At 36.7% G+C, this 21,546-nt stretch overlaps 1 protein-coding gene across 2 annotated transcripts in view; it reads left to right on the forward strand.

Annotated features, from left to right (window-relative positions):
- LOC114646247 (core histone macro-H2A.2) overlaps positions 1-19,850 on the forward strand; it is a 65,482-nt gene extending 45,632 nt beyond the window's left edge. The window contains exons 4-9 of one of the 2 annotated variants that reach the window (XM_051922342.1): positions 2,604-2,804; positions 5,617-5,727; positions 7,072-7,171; positions 7,253-7,342; positions 15,549-15,723; positions 19,172-19,850. In XM_051922342.1, coding sequence (XP_051778302.1) covers positions 2,604-2,804; positions 5,617-5,727; positions 7,072-7,171; positions 7,253-7,342; positions 15,549-15,723; positions 19,172-19,337 — 843 coding nt within the window. In that variant the 3' untranslated portion in view covers positions 19,338-19,850. Of the gene's footprint in view, positions 1-2,603; positions 2,811-5,616; positions 5,728-7,071; positions 7,172-7,252; positions 7,343-15,548; positions 15,724-19,171 lie in introns of both variants that reach the window. The other variant, XM_028794349.2, reaches the window with a different exon arrangement.
- Positions 19,851-21,546: the final 1,696 nt, after the last annotated feature.

The raw sequence follows: 21,546 nt of genomic DNA on the forward strand, positions 1-21,546 counted from the left end.
TTCTTCAGATAACCAAACCATTTCTTAAGGTTTGTGGGAAAAAATCTGTAGAATCTGGTGAAAACTTCCAGCCAGGTAGGACCAACTATAATTGGAAAAAATTAAAGCACGTTTTAAACAAAATGATTGAGTACTTCTGTACTTGAAGGCTAGTCTGGAAAGTGATAAAACGAGTTCTCTGTATATTCATTACAAAGTGAAATTCATTTAGTTGTTTAAAAATTTTTATCCAGATGTTTGTGGATCTCCTCTCATAGTGCTTTGAAGCACAAGGCAATGATCTCTAGTGATACAATAGATAATGCTTCAGTAGAAGAACATAGCTGCCGAAATGCACTGTTAGCAGGACTGCTGATAACAGTTTATTTAATTGCTACAGTAATGTTCATTAGTATAACTGTTAAAATGTGACAGAGTGAAAGCAATAAGACATATTTCAGTGATACAGGAGCAAACTGGATGCAGTCCTCTGTTATGAGCAAGTCCTGCAATTATTGTGAGTCCATTTTAATGGATAATTCTGGGTTCATGCACATGCATAAGCAACAACAAAGTCTCTGATCTTTTATGTGAGGCACTTTGATAAGAACAGGTCAAAGGTTGTTTTATAGAAATTTGGAAATAAGTATAATTGACATGTTTGATTTCAAATCATCTTACGCAAATTAAATTTGTGTAAACTGCCATCAAAGCATTAAAAATTAGAGAAATATAAAACTGAAGATTCGTACAAAAATTTTTGGTACATTGGCCTGCCGTATTCTACTTAACTCTCTAAGCGCCTTGTAGGGATATCTGATCTCATTGCTATAAGATCTACTACTTTCTAACTTATTGATTTGCAGTTTATTCAACTGAATGAAATCCATAAAATAATGAGCCCTTATTCTTTCCTCTGTCTCATCCAAAGCAGCGTATGAAGTGAGACACTTCCCTCACATACCCTCAGTATGTTTTACATATGGTGATGTGAGAAGGAGCAAGACAAAGTTCTCTTGTACTTCACCTTGTTGTGCATTTTGTCATATACAGTCATACACTGATTTATGGCAGCTATTTGACTTTTGTTTATCAGTAGTGAGAGAAGCAGTGGTGGAGCAGGTAATAGTTAGCGGCTGTCCAGTTTCCTGTACTGATGCTCCAACCAACAAATGTTTACAAGCTGTCATGAAGTAAAACGAAACAAAAATATTATGCTCACAGTTATAGTCATCAGGGTGCTGTTTGGCCTGGATTTTTCTTTTTTTTTTTTTTTTTTTTTTTGTTTGAAGATGCACTTCATGCAGCTGGTACATCTTTTGGTTATTGGTTTTTCTTTCATCAAGAAAATAGGAAAGCCTTGTAAATAGTAGCAGATTTGTCATTATCATTTCCCAGGTTCTCGTATGGTTTCTAACTTTTTGTAGGGCCTTTTAAGGTTTGTTTTGATCAATGCTGTGACCAATTACGGCCATATGGATCTGTAAGTCAATGCATGACTGTATTTATATACTAGCAGCAGTAGTAATTTTAAGCTCTGGTCCTTTTGTCTGCTTGTCTAGCTTCAGTCTGTTCTGGGGTTTCACTTGCTCTGGAACTCCGTGACACAGGTAAGCCACCAGGTGGCACTTTCCTTAACTCCCTGTAGGCAAAAAAGTCTAAAAGATGTCTTCAGGGTCAATATTTAGTGTTTCTTCCGAAGTATTATATGTGTGCAAAATCTTAGACCAAGGTTGTAGAATTGCACAAAGAGAAAACACATACACACGCGTTGAGCTTTATATGTAGGATTGGTTTTGAATAACACCCTTCCCCATAACCACTTTTTTGTGCCTTGGGTTCTGTACCATTCTGCATAGAGCATAAGTCACTCCCAAAGTAAACATTAATGTATATCTATATAGTTTATTTACATTTGTTTTTCTTCATTTGTACCTGAAACTATTAATATTTTTTTTTATATATAAAATGTATATAGTGATGAGTTTAAATGTAGTAGTAAGAAATGTAACTACACATGATTGTCCATTATACACTATGACTTGAAACACATCAGTCACTTGAAATGATCTGCTCTATGATTAATATAACACATTTGATTTAATAACCTGTTAAAGTTGTAGCCCTATCACCAGTGTATTAACACTACCAGCTTCTTGTTTAAGGTGTGTGAGAAAAAATTAGGATAAAGCTGACAAGCTTTTCAATGTTGGGAGGAAGGGAGTTGTGACACACAAGCATAATGATATTAAAGCTGCCTTTATGCTGACATGATATTTCCCTTCATAGATTCAACAAGAATCCTGGCACACTTCAGTTAAGTTCATGTGAGGAATGGTCTTCAGACATGTACAAGGCACTTTAAAAACAGTCTTTCTTCATCCTTAGAGTGTAGACATTCTTAAAATCCTTTACACATTTTAGTGTTTCCTGGCAGCATTGCTTTTCACCCTTCTGTCATTTCCAGTCATTTATTGCCTGGTAAAAGAAATGTGACACTCTACTTTATTTACTGCTAAGCTACATAATGTTTTCAGATAGTGAATGTTGCGTGAAAAAGTAATTTCTGCCAGTAAATAGTGTTTTGTTTTTGTTTGTGCAAATTTTATTGCACATCATCACAGCTGTTGAAAGGTGTCACCATTGCAAGTGGAGGTGTGCTTCCAAGAATTCACCCGGAGTTACTGGCTAAGAAGCGTGGAGCCCGAGGCAAGGCGGATGCCCAATCTCCACCAGAGAAAAAAGCAAAGAAAACAGCTTCAGCCAATAAATCTACAAAGAAACCTTCAGCCAAAAAGATGGGAAAGGGCAAAGTCCTAAGAAAAGTAAGGGTGAGTAACAGTATCTGCTTTTCTGATACCTTTTGTTTAGTGATACTTGTGATGTTGCTTTTCTTTGTTGTTTTGATACTTTTTTTTGAGTGAGTGCTTTAACATAGTGGTGAATAACTTACATGAAAATAATTTGTTTGCACTTTTAAAGTTTTAAAAGTATTCGTGCAAAGTTACCAGTTGCTTTAAACAGATATGCTGATATGACATTGAATATTTTGATATAGAAACATCAACCTTTCTAATGATTTGGATATCCAAGTTTAATGAGTTAAATAGAATATATGACCTCTTATGAGAAATCGGCAAAAGTGCTTAAGCATATTAAAAGATGCTCTCGATATATCTACACATTGAGCAGGATAACCATTAGTCTTTGGAAAGACAAATATGGATGTCTTGAAAGGAAGCCATGTTCCAAACACTATACGTGACAGGTTTTAAAGATTCTAATGGAAATATTTTAAATCTGATTTTTAGTCGTTTTTGAACCAAGTTATTAAATTGTCATTATCCAGACAATTGGTCCATAACACCCTTTCTTACTTTTTATTTAAAAAAAAAAAATTATTCCAAATGTGTCATGAATGACAGTGTGCAGTTTTCTTTTTAAGAGAAAATAGTTAAAATAGTGTGTGACCTTGGAGACATTTGAATTTTTACATATTTAATCCGGGAGTATGCAAAGCAAAAAATTATTTTTTATTGCTTGTGACGAGATTTGTCTCCATCACATATTTAATGGCCCAAGAGTTTTTCCATGGATCACTGTCAAGAACTTTTTTTTTTTTTTTTTTTTTTGGTCTCCTGCTTTATTTTTTTATGCGGACTGTTTCTATTACTGCTCCTTCCCTGGTGTCATGCCTTAATAATGAGATTTATTTATAACTATGAAGCGCACAGACCTTCACTCCAGTGCCACTTTATATCACTGTATTGAGCACTTTCCTATTACAGATGTTCGTCACTACTGTTCATTCTGCCCTGGCACTCTTAGTCACTGCACGTTTCTATTTAGAGTTGTTCATCACCATTGTTCTTTCATTTTGATCTGTATCAAAACTGACGATTAGCACAGCCTGTGCAATGTGGTTCATGAACTTGTTCATGGTCGTGCCGCAATGCTTTTCCTGTCCGCCATGATGCACATCCATGGTACTGCACATCGCATCACTGCCTGGTGTGAGGAGGCACCAGGGCCAAATTCCATGGTTGTGATGGCATGCCAGTCCAGTTGATACTTGTATACTTTATATACAGAGAGAGAGAAGTAGATGCAAACTCAACTAAGTAGGCACATTACGTTTTCAGTGATCATTCAGTTTTGCTAGGCGTTATGACCTGTCCCAAGCCTTAAACAAAGCAAATTAAAATAATTCTAATTAAATCTAATTACAAAATAACAGTGAAATTTTTAAAAATGTTACAATTCTTAATGGACTCATGACTACCTTTTTAGATGGTAGACCACAAACCGTTGTGAAGGCTAACAAGAAGTTGGGTTACTTTAGGATACAGCATGCTTTCATTGCTTGTATTACTGAGACTTACCTGAACAAGTTGGCCCAAAAAAGGTTTCTGTCATAGTTTTTAATAAGTGGAATGCTATTATCGTACACAACTTAGTCAATTTTAAGACATTAACCATGTATTAACTTATTTATTCAACAGTGATTACCCAAGCAAATTAGAAAAAAATAAATAAAATCTTAGCTATGCATTAGCTATTAAGTATTTTCTAGCTTTTTGAGGGGAGTCCTGTTACATTTTTAAGATGAAAATGTAAACCTTTGTAAAAGTTAATGGAAACTTTCCTGATTGATTTTCTTTACCTCTCTTACTGGTAGTTCATCTTGAGGTAAGGAATACATGAAAATATTTTCTCCTGTTAAGGCTAGACTTAACAGTCGTACAAAAAATATTTGCAAATGTTGAAACTTGGCTGCCTTGAAATGATAATACCATAATCACTAAGTTGACTTCTCCAAATTGTATGTCATTTTCACAAATCAACAAGTAAGAATCTCTGCAGAGGTGGGTCTTCTAGACTATTTTTATGTCCTGTGATTTTGGTCTCTTAAATATTGTAGCACTTCTTCTTTCAATTTTAGTTGTGCTTGATTCTTCATGTATTACCTACTTGGTTTGCAGTGGCAACACATAATTTGGACTGACTAGAAAACCTTGTCCCTGTCAAAAGTATGCACGTATTTCAGTAGGAGTTTCCTGTAACCTTTGGGCCAGTTAAGGTATATATTCTGTATAGCTTGTTCCAGTTCTGCCCGAGTCTGGGGGCATGCTGGCATAATGCTTAAACTACCTCACCTGGCTTCTCTCACCCTGGTGAAGCAACTGTTCCTCACAATGTAAAGGAATGGCTCTACCATGGAGAGTGAAGCCAGCAATGTTTGTAGATATTTCAGGAAGTTGTATTCAAGATTTCATTTATTTATCACTTCTCAAAGTTCAAAGATCAAACGTGAGGATAGGATTTTAAACTGACCAGTAAATATGACTTTCTTATTTTTAGTTACCTTGTGCTTCTCCACTTCACACGCAGTTTTTAAAACTGCTGCCACAGTCTTTAAGTGGGTTCAGAAAGTTAAATGATTGGTTTGAGGAGTCAGTTGGGTTGTTAAGGGTTTTGTGTTTCCATATGACAAGAGGCAGAACACCACCATTAAAATAATAATTATGTGACTTCGAAAAAACAGTATATTGCAAGAGTGAACACTTTAGGAGGTGTCATAGCAGTAGCCATGAAAGCTGAAGTTCTGTAACTTTATGCTAATTGATTTCTGTACAGGACAAGCATGCAGAAAACAGCAAAGATGGTGCATCCAGTTCCAACTTGGAGGATGGTCCTGGAGATGGTTTCACTATTCTTTCTTCAAAGAGTCTTTTCCTTGGACAAAAGGTGAAATGCATATTCTTTTTAACTTCTTATAGAAAGAATAAGATGCTTTTGATCCAGAAATTATTTTAGTTCAGTATTATGTCAGTTCTGAATCTTCCTCTGTTCTTTACTCAGAAGAGATAATTAGAGTTGCATGGTTAACGATGAAGTAAATTACAATGAAGTATATCTTTCAAATAAAAAAAAAAAAAAAAAAAAAAAAAGGTCAATTTTAACTTTAATGCACTGTCTTCTACCACAAAGATAGAAATTGTATTATTTTGAATTGTGCATTAGTAATTGACAATCAATTTGTGGTACCCATGTACTGCATCAGACTCTGTATAAATCTTATTGCTCTTTTCTATTTTCTGTTATTGAGTCACTAAAAGTGCTAATATCTGTTTTACTGTACAAAGAAATGTAACATGATTTACATTAAAGCAGTTTAATAAAAAATCAATAAGAATTGCATACACTAGTTTAACACTAATTATGCTTTTCAAACTTATCTAAAATGTTGCATATTAAAATATCTTTAACTTTGTTTCTGTATGGCGCGGAGTGTTTTGTGTCATCTCTCCTGAGACACAAAAAGAAAAGTTTGAGAAGCTGCTGGTTTCAGCTTATTTCATTCAAAGAGGTCTCCTTGAAGATTCTGAGTCTTAACTATAATAATGATTTTAAATTCTTAAAATCCTTGCAGCAGTAATAGGAATCTTATACCTAGTGTAACAACCAGGGGGAGCCACTGAGCCCCAAACCTCAGACACAGTAATGCTCAATACGCTTTTGGGTTTAAAAGATTTTTTTTGTTAAACGTAAAGCAGTGGGCCCCCCTTTTGGGCTGGACTGAGGAATGCTTCTTGTCCCACAGCATGTCTCTCAGAAACACTTCCAGGTCATATGGAAAACAGGGACCATCCTCCCCCTAACAGTGCCCTCTATTGACATCTAGGGACCCTGACAGGGTAGCATTTCCAGACTCCAGCATCCAAGCAGCCCTTGCGGTTGCCCCAACTGGGATACCGCAAAAGGACCACTGCCACCTGTTGTCTGGGGATGGAATTGCTTCCAGCTTTTGCTGTTCTAACAATTATTCCAGCTGGTTATGAAGTCATTTCCTCATTCAGCTGGCCAGTTTGTCTGTCCTTCCATCCTGGCCTTCTGTCTGGATGTCTGTCCGTCCTCTTGGGCACTTAGATTAATTCAACTTGTTTTTTTGGCTGTACATACTGTAAATGGTTTAATTCTTTTGAAATTCAATTTATTTGTCAAGACCTTCCTGAGGCCTTCCACTGTGAAAATGTTTTGTATTATACTGTGCTAATAATCAATTAAGCATCTTGTCTTTTATTTCAACAGCTGTCTCTGACACAGAGTGAAATTAGCAATATAGGTTCCATTAAAGTAGAAGGAATCATTAACCCAACAAATGCAGATATTGATCTCAAAGAGGATGTCGGTATGTATGACCTTTGAGTGCTTCACAGGTCACTAATTTTTCTGAATTGTGTCTAAATCTGAATATATATGTGTCTTTTAGGAAATGCACTGGAGAAAGCTGGTGGCAAAGAATTTCTAGAAGCAATCAGAGACTTGCGCAAGTCTCATGGACCTCTGGAGGTTGCAGGGGGTAATAATTTTGGCATTAGTAACATAATTCAAGCTTATACAGTTCATTATTTATTGGAAAGAATTTTTTGATTGGATATACGTAAAGTATTAACTGTGCTAAATTAGAAAATCTGGTGTTTAAACGGCTTTTATCACAGTAGCAGAATCTTGTGCTCTTTTTAGGTTTCTCTATAAAACTGCTTATTTACACAAGCAAGGATTATATAGTAGGTGCTCTACATTGTGACCACTAGTGTGCGCCAAAAGCCCCAAACCCAAGATACAGCTCCACAGACACTGTACCAAGTTAAAAAAAAAGTATGTTTATTAAACAAAGTACCTTTAACAAGCTTCTCTTCCACAAACTCAAAACATCAATGCAATTCTTTCTTTTCTTTTCTTTTTCTCATCCACTTCTCCACACCAAGTGTTGTCCAGCTCCTCTCCTTAATCGGACTCCTCTGGGTGGGGTAAAATGGCACCTTTAATGTGTGACCAGGAGTACTGCTGGGTCTGGCTCAAGCTTCTTAATTGTGCGACTTATTTCTTAGCATCTTAGCACCCAAGTACCCCAGCAGTGCTGTGCATCAGGAGTACAGCTTTCATGTTGCCCTACAGGTGTACAACCGCGAGCTCCACCACAGGAGTACCCAAAGTACTGGGGAAATGTATAGCCCCATGAGGCAGTCATCCTCTGTCCATCCAGTCTCATGGCCTCCAGGCTAAGAAAGAGGCCAGCAATCAAACTGGTTGAGATGTCTAACCCTTCGTGCCTTTCCATTATAAAAGCATCCTGATCATGTAAGGAATCATTGATCCCATCTGGGTTGCCAGCCAACCCACAGTGTCTGGGACAACATATATAAAGTATATTAGAGAACAAAAGACCATAAAGGATTAATCTCTTTGCTTTCTCTGTTGGAGTGTACAAATGCATTATAGCATGCCCTTGTTTCTTCTCTGATTTATTATGAGAAACAACATATTAGTCACAACCTTGTCATCTTATCAATGTTTTATGGTCTCATTTGCTGACATATACATCTAGAATTAACTTTCTTAGGAATGTGTGGATCAACTTTCCCTATGCAGTATATACTTCCATGTGACATCCGAGCCTGTGGCTATGGCTGTATCATGGTTTTCCTTTATTTAAATTTGTCTGGCATAAGGTAATTTTTGCATATGTCTTGTGAGACTTAACATGATTGTTAAATGAGAACGCACAATCTTGGGACAACTTGCTAAAAGTTTTTTGTGAGTAGCGGTGAAATCCATAGCTGAAAAGGCTGTCATCGGGGGTTTTTTTTTTTTTTTTTTTTTTTGTAAAAACCTGCCCCAATTTTTTCTAGTCTGTGCCTTCCTAACATTTGGAGTTGCAGTGTCTCATTTCTCCTCATGTATTAGGCAGATAAAATAAATGGAAAGACAGGGAGAAGGAAAAAGATTTTGATCAAAAATCTTGACACTGAGTGAAAAAAACAAAGGTAAAATTGCTATTATGAATTCTAGAGTTCAATACCTGAAGTTTACTGAATAATTTATATATCTACCTATCATTTATACAGTATATATTTATTTGAAGGCAGAAGTGGACATTAATTTGAAAAAAACACTCTTGCTTCACCCACCCTAATTTTGGCATTGTTATTCCAATTACGCTATGCAATGCTGCATTATTTTACTGATCTGTTTTTGCACCTCACTTCAACAGTCAGACATTTCATAAATTTGGATTGTTAAACTTATCTTCATTTGTAAAATGTACAGCCAGACCCCCTCACAATTCAGTGTTTTTTTTCCTGTCCTACTTCTCCACACTTTGATCTACAAGTGTGCTCTGAGCTGTTTTTCATTCCCCTTGTGCTCCGAAAGTATCATTTTGCATCTGATTCTATCCCATTCACTCATAAACCTGAGATCCCTGACTGCAGTTTAAGGCTAAGACCTTCTCTTTAAAGCAAATGGAAAATAAGTGGCATAATTCAAGTTTTGTTTCCTTTTATTACAACACTTTAAAACTCCAACTTGAAAGATGCTTGTCGCTCAACGTACATAGTAGTCCCACAATTGTTCTCCATCTTGCATGGCTGCTGGATTGACACATAATGTTTAAAGCAGTGAGGTATAATTTAAAATATTCAGGCCTTCTTTATTAAAATGTTTTTGCATCTGTAAAGAAGAAAGAAGTAGACAAATTGTGCGGACACTGACTTGATACTGTAATGATAGTTTTTCTGGTTAAGTCCGCAAGTGCTTTTTTTTTTTTTTTTTTTTATTCTGAATGTTGTGATGTTAACTGTACTGTGCTGCTGCTTGTTGGACGCTGCCTGCCTCTGCCTTGTTTTTTTATTAAACTTTGCTAGCTGTCATCACCCCGTCACTATCTTACTCAAACCCAGGGGGGTCTCCAACATGTCGCTTGTGAGCTACCGGTAGCTCGCAACCCCTTTCCAAGTAGCTCACCAAAGGGTTAATGATTCCTACATAAATTTGAAAACTTGATTAGTCAAATTAGGGGTGGACGATCTTTCCAAAAAATCATCATGATCCTTTTAACACAAAATCACGATCCACAATCTGAATTGCAATATATCTTTTCAATGTGGCATACACTTAAGAGAATATCTGGACTCAAACTCATCAAGACCTAAGTAACACTTTATTTTAAATATCAAACAAAGTTGAATTCAATTGTTCTCTTGTTCACTAGCTAAACGGAGTTAAGGAACACACCCTGAAGCTGGTGAGTGAGGAAGGCCCCTCCCCCCGACCCGTTGCGTTTTTCTCGGATTCGAGGAAATAAATCCGTACTGCAAGTGAACTATGATACATAGCGAAATGAGAGAAGTCACAAAATCAACCGGAATGTCCAAGCAAATTATAGAAAAAAAAAAACCAGATCTAAATCCGTTAAGTAGTTCTCTCGTGAAAAGCGCACAGACAGACATTGGATTTTATATGTGTTATATTAGTAAACCTTCAAAATAATGTACAGTTAAAGTCTCAACAGCATTTCTGGAGCTTAGTAGAGCCAGATAACTAAGAATCTTCACCAAGCAGCTCTGAAAATGTCTGCTTTGCTTGGGTCTCCATACCTCTGTGAGTCTGACATGAATGTTATGAAATCAAAGTTCAGAATGAAACTGACAGACGAAAATTTAAATGACTCGAGAAGAGTGAACCTAAGTGGCTCTACTCCACCACACACCTGCCTCTATTGTTGACTCCATGCAGTGCCAGTCATCTGACTAACAAAAAATACATCACACATGCAACTGGACCTGTGAATAAAGTGAAACAGTGACATGGAACAAAATGACTAATGAATAAGTCATATCTGTGTATTTGGAATTACATTGTTTTGTTTTGACAGCGTGGCCATTTTAATTTTGTAAAAGTAGCTCTCAGGGGAAAGAAGGTTGGAGATCCCTGCTCTAACCAATATTCCTCCTAAAACTGCTCTGCCTATCCCTGTTTGGCAGCAAGACATGTCACAATATGTTTTGCACTACAAGACTCCAGCAGACTGTTCCAGGCAGGCCCAACACAACAGTTTCATAAGTGCTTCATGATTTGCAGATGCATGAATTAATAAAAATAAATCAATAAATAAAATGTAGCGAAGAGCGGTGCCAGTACTGGTAGCTGGTATGGATTTCTGCTTCCTTTTATGGCTCCCTTTTTTTGCTGTTTGTTTGTTCTTGCTTTGGCTGTTGCCATAATAATAAAGTATAAAAAAACACTTTGGATATTTCCTTATTTTTAATTTGACTATTCTAAGTTTGTTTTTTTGGCAAATTTCTCAGTCCTTATATATATGCGCACACGCACACAGTATATGTTAGAACACTGCAACTATATTTGGGTTTGGCGTGTTTGCCAGCACCAATTAGACAGCACAGCTGTTACTAAGACAGGTTGAAATCTAAGTAATCAACGTAGACCTCAGTATTAACGTTTGCAGTGCACCAAGCAATGCACATCTTTCTGTTATATACCATTTGGTGTGAGATTTGTAAAAGCAGTGTTAATGATTGTGAAGTGCTATCTATTGTAATGACAGAGACATAGTAACTGGATACCACATACAGTACAGCCAGTGGCGGTGCATCATTCAACTTTACGACTAGCCCAGTGATGATGTTGAATTCTAAAGTATAATCGGGTTTTACAGAAAGTCTCCCCCCCCCCCCCTTTTCCTTTATTATTAACACAAGTAAAATACTTTCTGTAAGCAAAACATATTTAAATGTTTAACAGAGGTCTTTTTTAGATTTGTCTTTTTAAGATTTTTCAGCCATAGAAGGTTTATCCATTGTGACCATTTGTTGTCTTTCAGACCAGTTTAACAAGCTCACTCTTACTACTTTCTGTGAGTTCTGCCTTCATGAGGCATTGTATTGGTTTTGAAATTTCCATCTGAGTGAACCGTCTAATTGTTCTCACTCAATTTTAAGCCAAATTCTTTAATGGTTTTCTGAAGATGTATGTTTATAGGTGTTTTCTTTTCAGAGAAATAGTGAAAAATGTCATCTTATCTTGAATAATAAAATTTGGAGAAAGATGCACACAGGTAGAATACATCCTATGCAGAAGAGTTGATCTGAAGGAGATTGAAGACTGCAAAGTGGTGGCAGGGGAAAGTGTAGTTAAGCAACATAGGATGGTGGTCTGTAGGATAACGAGGAAGAGAGTGAGGGCAGAGCCAAGGATCAAATGGTGGAAGTTGAAAAAGGAAGACTGCAAGGTTGAGTTTAGGGAGTAGGTGAGACAGGCACTGGGTGGCAGTGAAGAGTTACCAGACAGCTGGGAAACTACAGCAGATGTAGTAAGGGTGACATCTGGAAAGAGGAAGGAGGAAAAGCAAACCTGGTGGTAGTATGAGGAAATACAGGAGAGTATACAGAGGAAGAGGATGGCAAAAAAAGAAGTGGGATAGTTGGACAGATGCAGAAAGTAGACAAGAGTACAAGGAGATAAGGCGCATGGTGAAGAGAGGTGGCGAAGGCTAAAGGAAAGGCGTATGATGAGTTATATGAGAGGTTGGACACTGAAGAGGGAGAAAAGGACCTGTACCGATTGGCTAGACAGATAGACCGAGCTGGGAAAGATGTGCAGCAGGTTAGGGTGATAAAGGATAAAGATACTCACAAGCGAAGAGAGTGTGTTGAGAAGATGAAAAGAGTACTTTGAGAGGCCGATGAATGAAGAGAACGAGAGAGAGAAGAGGTTGGATGATGTGGAGATAGTGAATCAGTGCAATGGATTAGCAAGGAGGAAGTAAGGAAGACTATGAAGAGGATGAAAAAATGAAAAGGCCGTTGGTCCAGATGACATGCCTATGGAAGCATGGAGGTATTTAGGAGAGATGGCAGTGGAGTTTTTAACCAGATTGTTTAATGGAATCTTGGAAAGTGAGAGGATGCCCGAGGAGTGGAGAAGGTGGTACTGGTGCCGTTATTTAAGAATAAGGGGGATGTACAGGACTGCAGTAACTACAGGGGAATAAAATTGATGAGCCACAGCATGAAGTTATAGGAAAGAGTAGTGGAAGCTAGGTTAAGAAGTGAGGTGATGATTAGTGAGCAGCAGTATGGCTTCATGCCAAAGAAGAGCACCACAGATGCAATGTTTGCTCTGTGGATGTTGATGGAGAAGTTTAGAGAAGGCCAGAAGGAGTTGCATTGCGTCTTTGTGGACCTGGAGAAAGCATATGACAGGGTGCCGAGAGAGGAGCTGTGGTATTGTATGAAGAAGTCAGGAGTGGCAGAGAAGTACGTAAGAGTTGTCCAGGATATATACGAGGGAAGTGCGATAGTGGTGAGGTCTGCGGTAGGAGTGATGGATGCATTCAAATTGGAGGTGGGATTACATCAGGGATCGGCTCTGAGGCCTTTCTTATTTGCAATGGTGATGGACAGGTTGACAGACGAGATTAGACAGGAGTCCCCGTGGACTGTGATGTTTGCTGATGACATTTTGATGATAGTAGGGAGCAGGTTGAGGAGACCCTGGAGAGGTGGAGATATGCTCTAGAGAGGAATGACGGTCAGTAGGAACAAGACAGAATACATGTGTGTAAGTGAGAGGGAGGTCCGTGGAATGGTGAGGATGCAGGGAGTAGATTTGGCGAAGGTGGGTGAGTTTAAATACTTGGGATCAACAGTACAGGGTAATGGGGATTGTGGAAGAGAGGTGAAAAACAGTGCAGGTAGGGTGGAATGGGTGGAGAAGAATGTCAGGAGTAATTTGTGACAAACGGGTATCAGCAAGAGTGAAAGGGAAGGTCTACATGACGGTAGTGAGACCAGCTATGTTATATGGGTTGGAGATGGTGGTACTGACCAGAAAGCAGGAGACAGAGCTGGAGGTAGCAGAGTTAAAGATAAGATTTGCATTGTGTGTGACGAGGATGGATAGGATTAGAAATGAGTACATTAGAGGGTCAGCTCAAGTTGGATGGTTGGGAGACAAAAGTCAGAGGCGAGATTGCGTTGATTTGGACATGTGCAGAGGAGAGATTATGGGTATACTGGGAGAAGGATGCTAAGCATAGAGCTGCCAGGGAAGAGGAAAAGAGGAAGGCCTAAGCAAAGGTTTATGGATGTGGTGAGAGAGGACATGCAAGTGATGGGTGTAACAGAACAAGATGCAGAGGACAGAAAGATATGGAAGATGATGATCCACTGTGGCAACCCCTAACAGGAGCAGCCGAAAGAAGAAGATAAGGTCCACGCATAAAGAGTTGAAGCTGTGCCGAAAGTTGGATGGTGTATTCATTTTACAAACAAAATTCAGAGTCTGTTCCATACTGTAAAGTCGGCTTAGGTGCAGGATTGTATTCTTGTCAAAATGGATAGTTTTGTTCTCTTGACATGTTACTGACTGAGATATTGTATTCTAATCTTAAATATTGGCTGAAAGTCGTAGTTTTGTTTCTGTCAAATATTTTGTATCATATGATTGCTGCTGCAAATCTTTGCAGTTTCTTTTAAGATAAATAATAATTTTAACTGTCCATCTATCTTAGCACTTTTAATACATCACATTCTTCATGTCCTATAAATCCAGTTATAGGACAACTTTTCTTTTGCAGTTTACTTTAGAGAGAGCCTATAGCAAATACAGATATGTAATCTGTTTTGTGCATGGCCAGCTCATCCCCTAACCACTGTGTTGATTCTTTGGGTTTGAGTTCTTCACCAGCTCAATACTAGAGACCAGTGACCTCATAAGAGAAGAGTGGAACATCAAACTTTGTCCTGTGTGTCCACCAACCTTGCTGCTTCCACATGAAAGTGTACTTTTTGCTAATGAAAGATAGAAAACATGACTGTCCCCCTTAACTTGTTGGTTCAAAATAGCATTGCTGTGAAGAAGGCATTTAGCTCTTCCAAAATCTTAGCACAAGCTGATAAAAGCAACCTGCTATTTAACTTGACACACTCGCACACATTTGAGCAAAGCAGATATTTTAATATTGACCAATTAAAGCAGATGGTTGTCCAGTCTTACTGAGCAGTTATGCATTTCTAATATTCCATAATAATGTCATTTTGTGTCATTTCCAGCACATACGTGTTTAGCATGTAATAAAAGGCAGGTTCACAGACAATACTAAAAAAAATGCAGTTGATCGCATTGACTGCATTTAGTCCGCTCACATGAAGATGAATTTATGTATGCAGAAGTTCTGAACTGATCATCATGCCAGCAGCTGAGAAAAGCCATTTTTGATAGCTCAGATGCACTACCTCATTTCTTACTGTATTCAACTTTAAAAGCAAACATTCATTTGGGTAAATTATGGGCCTCAATGTTTTTATGCATTACCATGAAATTTAAATTCAGGTTAATTGTATTCTTGATAAATCTCTCTGCTCATATTTTATTAGGGTTATATCTGTAGTCAAGTGTTATTTATTACATTTGTTTTTGGTAAATTTGAGAATGGGTTTAAGTAAGTCTTAAATGTAAATGAAGACCTTTTGTGTTGGTTGTTACATGTTTCCAGCTGTTAGAGAATCAACTTTTAGTTTGACCACATAAAATGTAATTAGTTTTATCTTTTTATTTTGCATACCATTCTTTGTTCTTCAGTGTAGTTAAAAACAAACTTGTAAGATCTGTGTATGTATGCCATTTGTCTGATTGCAGGTTAAAGTAATGTGAAATTTATATTTAAATACATTAACACATGCATTTATATTTTTTTGTTAAAGCTGCTTTAAGTCAGGCAAATGGACTGGCTGCAAAATTTGTGATTCACTGCAATATTCCTCAGTGGGGTTCAGACAGGTGTGAAGAACAACTGGAAAAAACGGTCAAAAACTGTCTGTCAGCTGCTGAGGAGAAGAAACTCAAATCCATTGCTTTTCCCTCATTCCCTAGTGGCAGGTATGTATATACAGTAACTATGCCATAACATTACAAAAAAATAGCAAAATATAATTTTTCTAACTCTATTTCTAATCTGATGGTATAGATGTACTGTTCGTGTAGTATCTCATTGTTGTCTTGTAAAGCAGTGAATTGTTTCCAAAGCATTTTAGGCTTCTTGTTTTGAGGATATAATTTGCAAATAAAAAAACATGTTTACTACTTTTTGCAGTGTGACAAAAATTTTGCTTTTTTAAAGGACAGAATTCCAAATACATTTCTCTGGAAATAAAAAAAAAAAAAAGTAATTTTACTCACTTTATTTTAGTTTGAACTTTATACCTAATAAAACTTACCAATGTTTTACTGTTTTTGTTAGATGTAGGTTTCCTATTAGAAGTGTTCTATTTTATGTACTGATCAATTATTAACACAAGTAAAGATCATTTGTATTTATTGTATAAGATGACACAAGACTGCAGAATAATGTGCCTCCGATAAGGATTAAGGTCTTCTTGATGGATTAAGATTGGCTATAACAGTCATGAAATGTAAAATATACGCTACCATTATTGAAAGTGTTTTTCCCAAAATGTTAACATGTTATGTATTTTAGTTCAATTAGATAGGCAGCTTTAGAACTCCAGCCTGTGATGAAATGTTAATTTATTTTTATGACCAGTTTTATTTTAGTGTCTGATATTTTTGGGTAGGTCACCATTGATGATGATTTAGAAATCCTTCCTGTAAATGTCTGTGGACATCCAAATGATCTGTGAGACCTACTGAACTATGAATATGTGAAACCTGGTGAATAGACAGTTGCATTTATTTAAATTCAACATGTAGAAGCCTTACTTTCTGAGTCTCAAATCTAAAAAAAAAAAAAATTCAATTAGCATTTAGATTATACTTACCTGTCCAGTTAACGAAACCATTTTTGATAGTAAATTGAATATGGTATTGCCATATATGCTTGCAGGTAAGAGAGCCATGTTTATTTATTTTTAACATTATTCACTTTGAGTGTATAAAAAGGCCCTAAAACTCCTATACGGAAAGTAAAGACGAAGAGAGGTACTGCACATGTTATAGAGTAATATCTGAAGCATAAGTCTCTTGCTGTAACTTATTCCCAAATCACATAGATAACCGAAGTTGTCGTTTCTTATGCTCCCAGCTTCTCCTAATAACCAAATTAATCCAACAGCCAGCAAACTGTATTAAATAAATACTCCATTTGTTGTTGCGCTATGGGGATCCCCATCTGCCACACATTAAAATTCAAGCCTTGCATTGCATTTTGATATTTATGAATGCCAGTGCCAGTTTACTTAAGCGATAGTTGGGTAACTATTTAATAGATATGTAAGTATTTTAAAAGTGTTTTTACTGTTAGTATTTATATATATTTCATACTGTAAAAGGCACTTCAGTAAATGAGAGTACTTAAAAGTCATTGAATGAGATTTCTTTTTTGCTGTAGTATTGAAAGGTAGAGCATGTAAAATTCCACTAGTATTGGAATGCAAAAATTCTGATGCCATCACATCCCTAATTGGTACTGAAATTTTGACTGTGGTATTGATAACAGCTTTCACAACTCAGTAGCAGTACCAAAATGGTTCCCATACAAATAATATGCACTGCTTACTCCTTGATAGCGTAAAGTGTGCGTCCAAGCAGTCTCAATTGTGTCAAAGCAATTGCATTCCTCTTGAAGTCTCAATTGCATCGAAGCAGCAAAAGGGTGTTTTTTTGAAGTCTTAAGTCAAAACAATTTGTCCCCTCTGAGGTCTTTATCACATCAAAGCAATAAGGTGCGCCTGGGGGTTGTCCAGGATTTCATCATGAGGTCTTGATAAAGCCTGTGGTTTCTTATAAGTCTCCAGCACGTCTAAGCATGTTTTTGCCCAGGTGTAAGTGGAAAGCTGACATTTACTTCCGGCACCGAACACTCAAAAATGCTGGTACTGTACTACTTTAAATGTTTTTTTTGATACCTTTCTAGTATTGGTATACTATTCAACCCTACTGTACAATGAAATTCCTACTCTCCAGGCAACATGCAGTACAATGCCACACTCCAGAGCCATGATAAACACTAGTCCTGGAGCTATGGAGAGTGGTGTTATTCGGAATTTGCATGTTTAAATTATTTTTTTTTTGTTCTGCTGGTAGATTGAGTGTGTTTGCTCCCAAGCTTTGGAATGCAGTTCCCAGAACACTGATGATGAAGCACTTCTTGAATGAATACCATTTTACAAATCATGCATTAATTGCTTAAGTGCTTTGCCCATCTACTCTTCTCCTGGATGTATGTAATGGTACTGCCCCATCAACTGTTAGGAAAACAACATTCTGATCCTTCACATTACCGTGTAAAGAACGGCAGAATTTGTACAGTCAAGTAGTATTTCATGTTGTAATTTGTACAACAGTATTGTTTTAGTGTTCTGATAAAATATTGGGTCAGCGTTTCAGTTTAAGAGGTAACTATTGGGCCATTTTGTGGCAATTTCTTTTATAATCAAGTTCATAATGTTAGTATTGTTCACCTGCCAATGATATACAAAAGTAATGGTACTTTGTCTTACTCTGCAGACACGCTGTGATCCATGGCAGAAATAACTGTGTAGTAAACTTCATCCTGTTTGACTTCTAGTAATTTCTTTTTAGTTCAGTATGGATTTTACAAAATTCTCATTATCTTTTAGAATAGTTTTTTAATGATATTAACTGAACTTGAATGTAAGATTTATCAGCTATCCAATGAACATGTGTCCTCTTGAGTGTGAGATCCAGTCTCACAAGATTTGCTGCCTCCACATTGTCTCGGCTCAAATCTGAGCTGTGTGTAACGTGAGATTGAAAACTGATGGAAGGTTCCCTTTCTTTATGTCTCAATCCCTCTGCTATTGTTCTAGAATCAAAAAATATTTTTAAAATTCAGAGTCATTTACAAGGCTGTTTGAGGATCACAAGATTTATTTAATAAAATGCTAAAATATTTTAATATTCTTTTACATTGCAACCAGCTTATCTCTTCCTCTTCTAAAAACACACTACATTTCATCTAAAACTTCATCAGTGTTTATATTTAATGAGGAAAACGGAAACTGTGAACTAATTCTGATGTGAATTTGCCGCTTTAGAAAGATATAAGGAAAAAGACATTGTCATGAGACAATATGTGATACATTACCATAACACGCAGAAATATGTGTGTGTACATATAACTTCATGAAAAGTATTCAAATGGTGAATTTTGATACAAGTAGACAAGAAACTTGTAATGTTTATCTCCTATCAAGAGCCAGAGTGCTTATATATTTTATATAATGCTTTTTTCTGTGTTAAACATTTTTTGATTGGTGATACATTAAGTCATAGCCTGTGCTCATTGCTTTGAGCCAAACAATGAAAAGTTTTTAACCTTTTTTCCCCTCACTCTTTCTTTCTCCAGAAATGGTTTCCCTAAGCAGACAGCAGCACAGCTGATCTTAAAAGCAATCTCTAGTCACTTTGTGTCCTCGACATCTTCCTCCCTGAAGAACATCTACTTTGTTTTGTTTGACAGCGAGAGTATTGGAATCTATGTACAGGAAATGGCAAAGCTAGACACCAAGTGAAGCAGTTCAGTATGAATTTGTGTGTTTTTGTTTTTAAAGTAAAATCATCAAGATTTAACTGAATGATCACAATTGAAGAGGATTGATTTGTGTAGAAGATTCACCATAATGTGTGGCTTTTTTTAAAAGTTGGTAGCTTTTGTCAGGAAAGGTATGTTTGATGTGTGAATGTACTTGTATGCCTTTTGATTACTATGAACTGTTTTATAGTCTCTGAGAAAAGAGAGTCAAAGTTCATTTGGATTTTAAATTCAACATTGTATTTTTTTCCTTCAGCAAGAATTTTAGCAAAGGAAGCGTATGTTACCTAATACAAGAAAACCCTGGAAATTTTTATTTTGTTTATTTTGGTTTTACAATTTATTACATTCCATGTACAAAGAAAAAGTCTAAAAGAAGTCTGTTTTATCTGTTTTATCCCCAAAAATATTCTTAGTAGTTTCTGATACCATTAGTTTACTAAAAAAAAGTGTGTCTTACATTCTGCTCTGAAATAAAAACAGATGTTTGGCACTCCAGTTTGTTTTGTGTTTTGTTTAAAGATTAATTGTGAGACCAATGAAATTGTGTGTGACTGTATTTGTTTGAATGTCGGAGGAAAACCTGAATACTCCCAATACCCACTGTGCCACCCTTCCACCTGATTATTATCACAATGATATAAAACTTAGTGTGAATCAGTATTTTTATGCATGTCTATGGTATTTCAATTAAATTTTAAGAAAAATGGGGGCAGGAAGAAGGCAGTCAGCTGGACCTGACCATCACACTGTATTTTGCTAATTTGAGAGATGCAATACTGCGACCCCTCCAAGTCTCTTTCCTTTTTCTCTTAACAGTCAGGCTTCCCTATAGTTCATATCTAAAATGTACTTTGAATTATAAAAAGCTCCATCTTGGTGAGCCAATCCATTTTTTCTTTTAAGATCGAAATAAAATGTCTGCCATCACAGAGGCTCACAGTATTCGTTTCTCATACATATATTTTCTTTCTCTCTTTGTAAGCTTATTGTAACATGAGAGAGTAGTTGTGCTGGCATACAAATTTATTTTAAGTTCTCAGATCCTGAAATGAATGAAACTGTATGTTTGGCTGATTATTTTCAGAAGTTCAGATAATCAAGATGCATATAGAGATTGCTTATTGCAAGATTTGAAAAATGTTAGAAATAATCGAATTGTGTGATGCTCAAAGTGTGTCAGAGTAAGAAATAGAAGGCTCACCAACTATGGAAAAACCTAGTATGTTGCACCTTTCAAGTTTTCGGCAAATTGAGAAAATAATGTCAACCCCATTAATAAACAATCTTTTTCCTGAGCTTCACGCACACAATATTGTTTTTTTCATGAATCAACAACACCTGCTATTTAAATCACATAGTCACAGCATTTAAATCACATGATCATAATCTGATGTTTTCATTGGTACTGTGTACATACTAGCTTCTTCCATCGTGTATGACTGGAATTAAGACATTTTTGGCCATCACCACTACCTTATAACATCAGGAAAGGCCTAGTAACTCCAAAAAGTTTTTTTATTTTTATTTATTTATTTTGTAACTCAATTTTGAAAAAAAAAAAAAATGGCACCAGGATTTTCCTTTGCACATGAGGTTGACACAACAGCAGAGCATTTTCAGTATTTCAGGGGATGGCAAAATATAAATTGACAATTATTATTTCAAGACGATCTCTAAACTATGTGTAAAGTGGGTCACGTGTCAGGGTTACTGCGTTTAAACGTGCCAAAGGACATCATGTACAGGAAGTTGCTGACTCTGCAGATGCGTCAAAGCATCCCATGATGTTAGTGGTGTGCATCACAGTCAACCACTAATTGTCACCAGACCTGAGGTCAGAAGATATGGTGCTCACAGATAGGGATAGCAAACAACTTTGAGCTGCTGCAGTCAGTCAGTGCAGGCCCACAACAAGCCATTTCCAAACACTCTCTGAAGGGAACTGCATGCCATTCACAAAGCTGCATGGTTAGAGTGGGCGCGGAGCCACAAATACTGGACTGGAGATGTTTTCAGGTCTGATGAGTCGCATTTCTGCTTGTACTCGGAATGATTCTTTTTGATCACCATGTGCCTTTTATCAATGTGTAAAGAGCACTGAGAAGGGAGAGACACAGAGACATGGGTGTGTTTTTTTTTTTTTTTATTGTTTTTACAAAATACAGAACAATAAATACTGCAGGTTG

This window comes from Erpetoichthys calabaricus, chromosome 2 (genome assembly GCF_900747795.2).
Source record: "Erpetoichthys calabaricus chromosome 2, fErpCal1.3, whole genome shotgun sequence".
In the NCBI taxonomy this organism is placed as follows: domain Eukaryota; kingdom Metazoa; phylum Chordata; class Cladistia; order Polypteriformes; family Polypteridae; genus Erpetoichthys; species Erpetoichthys calabaricus.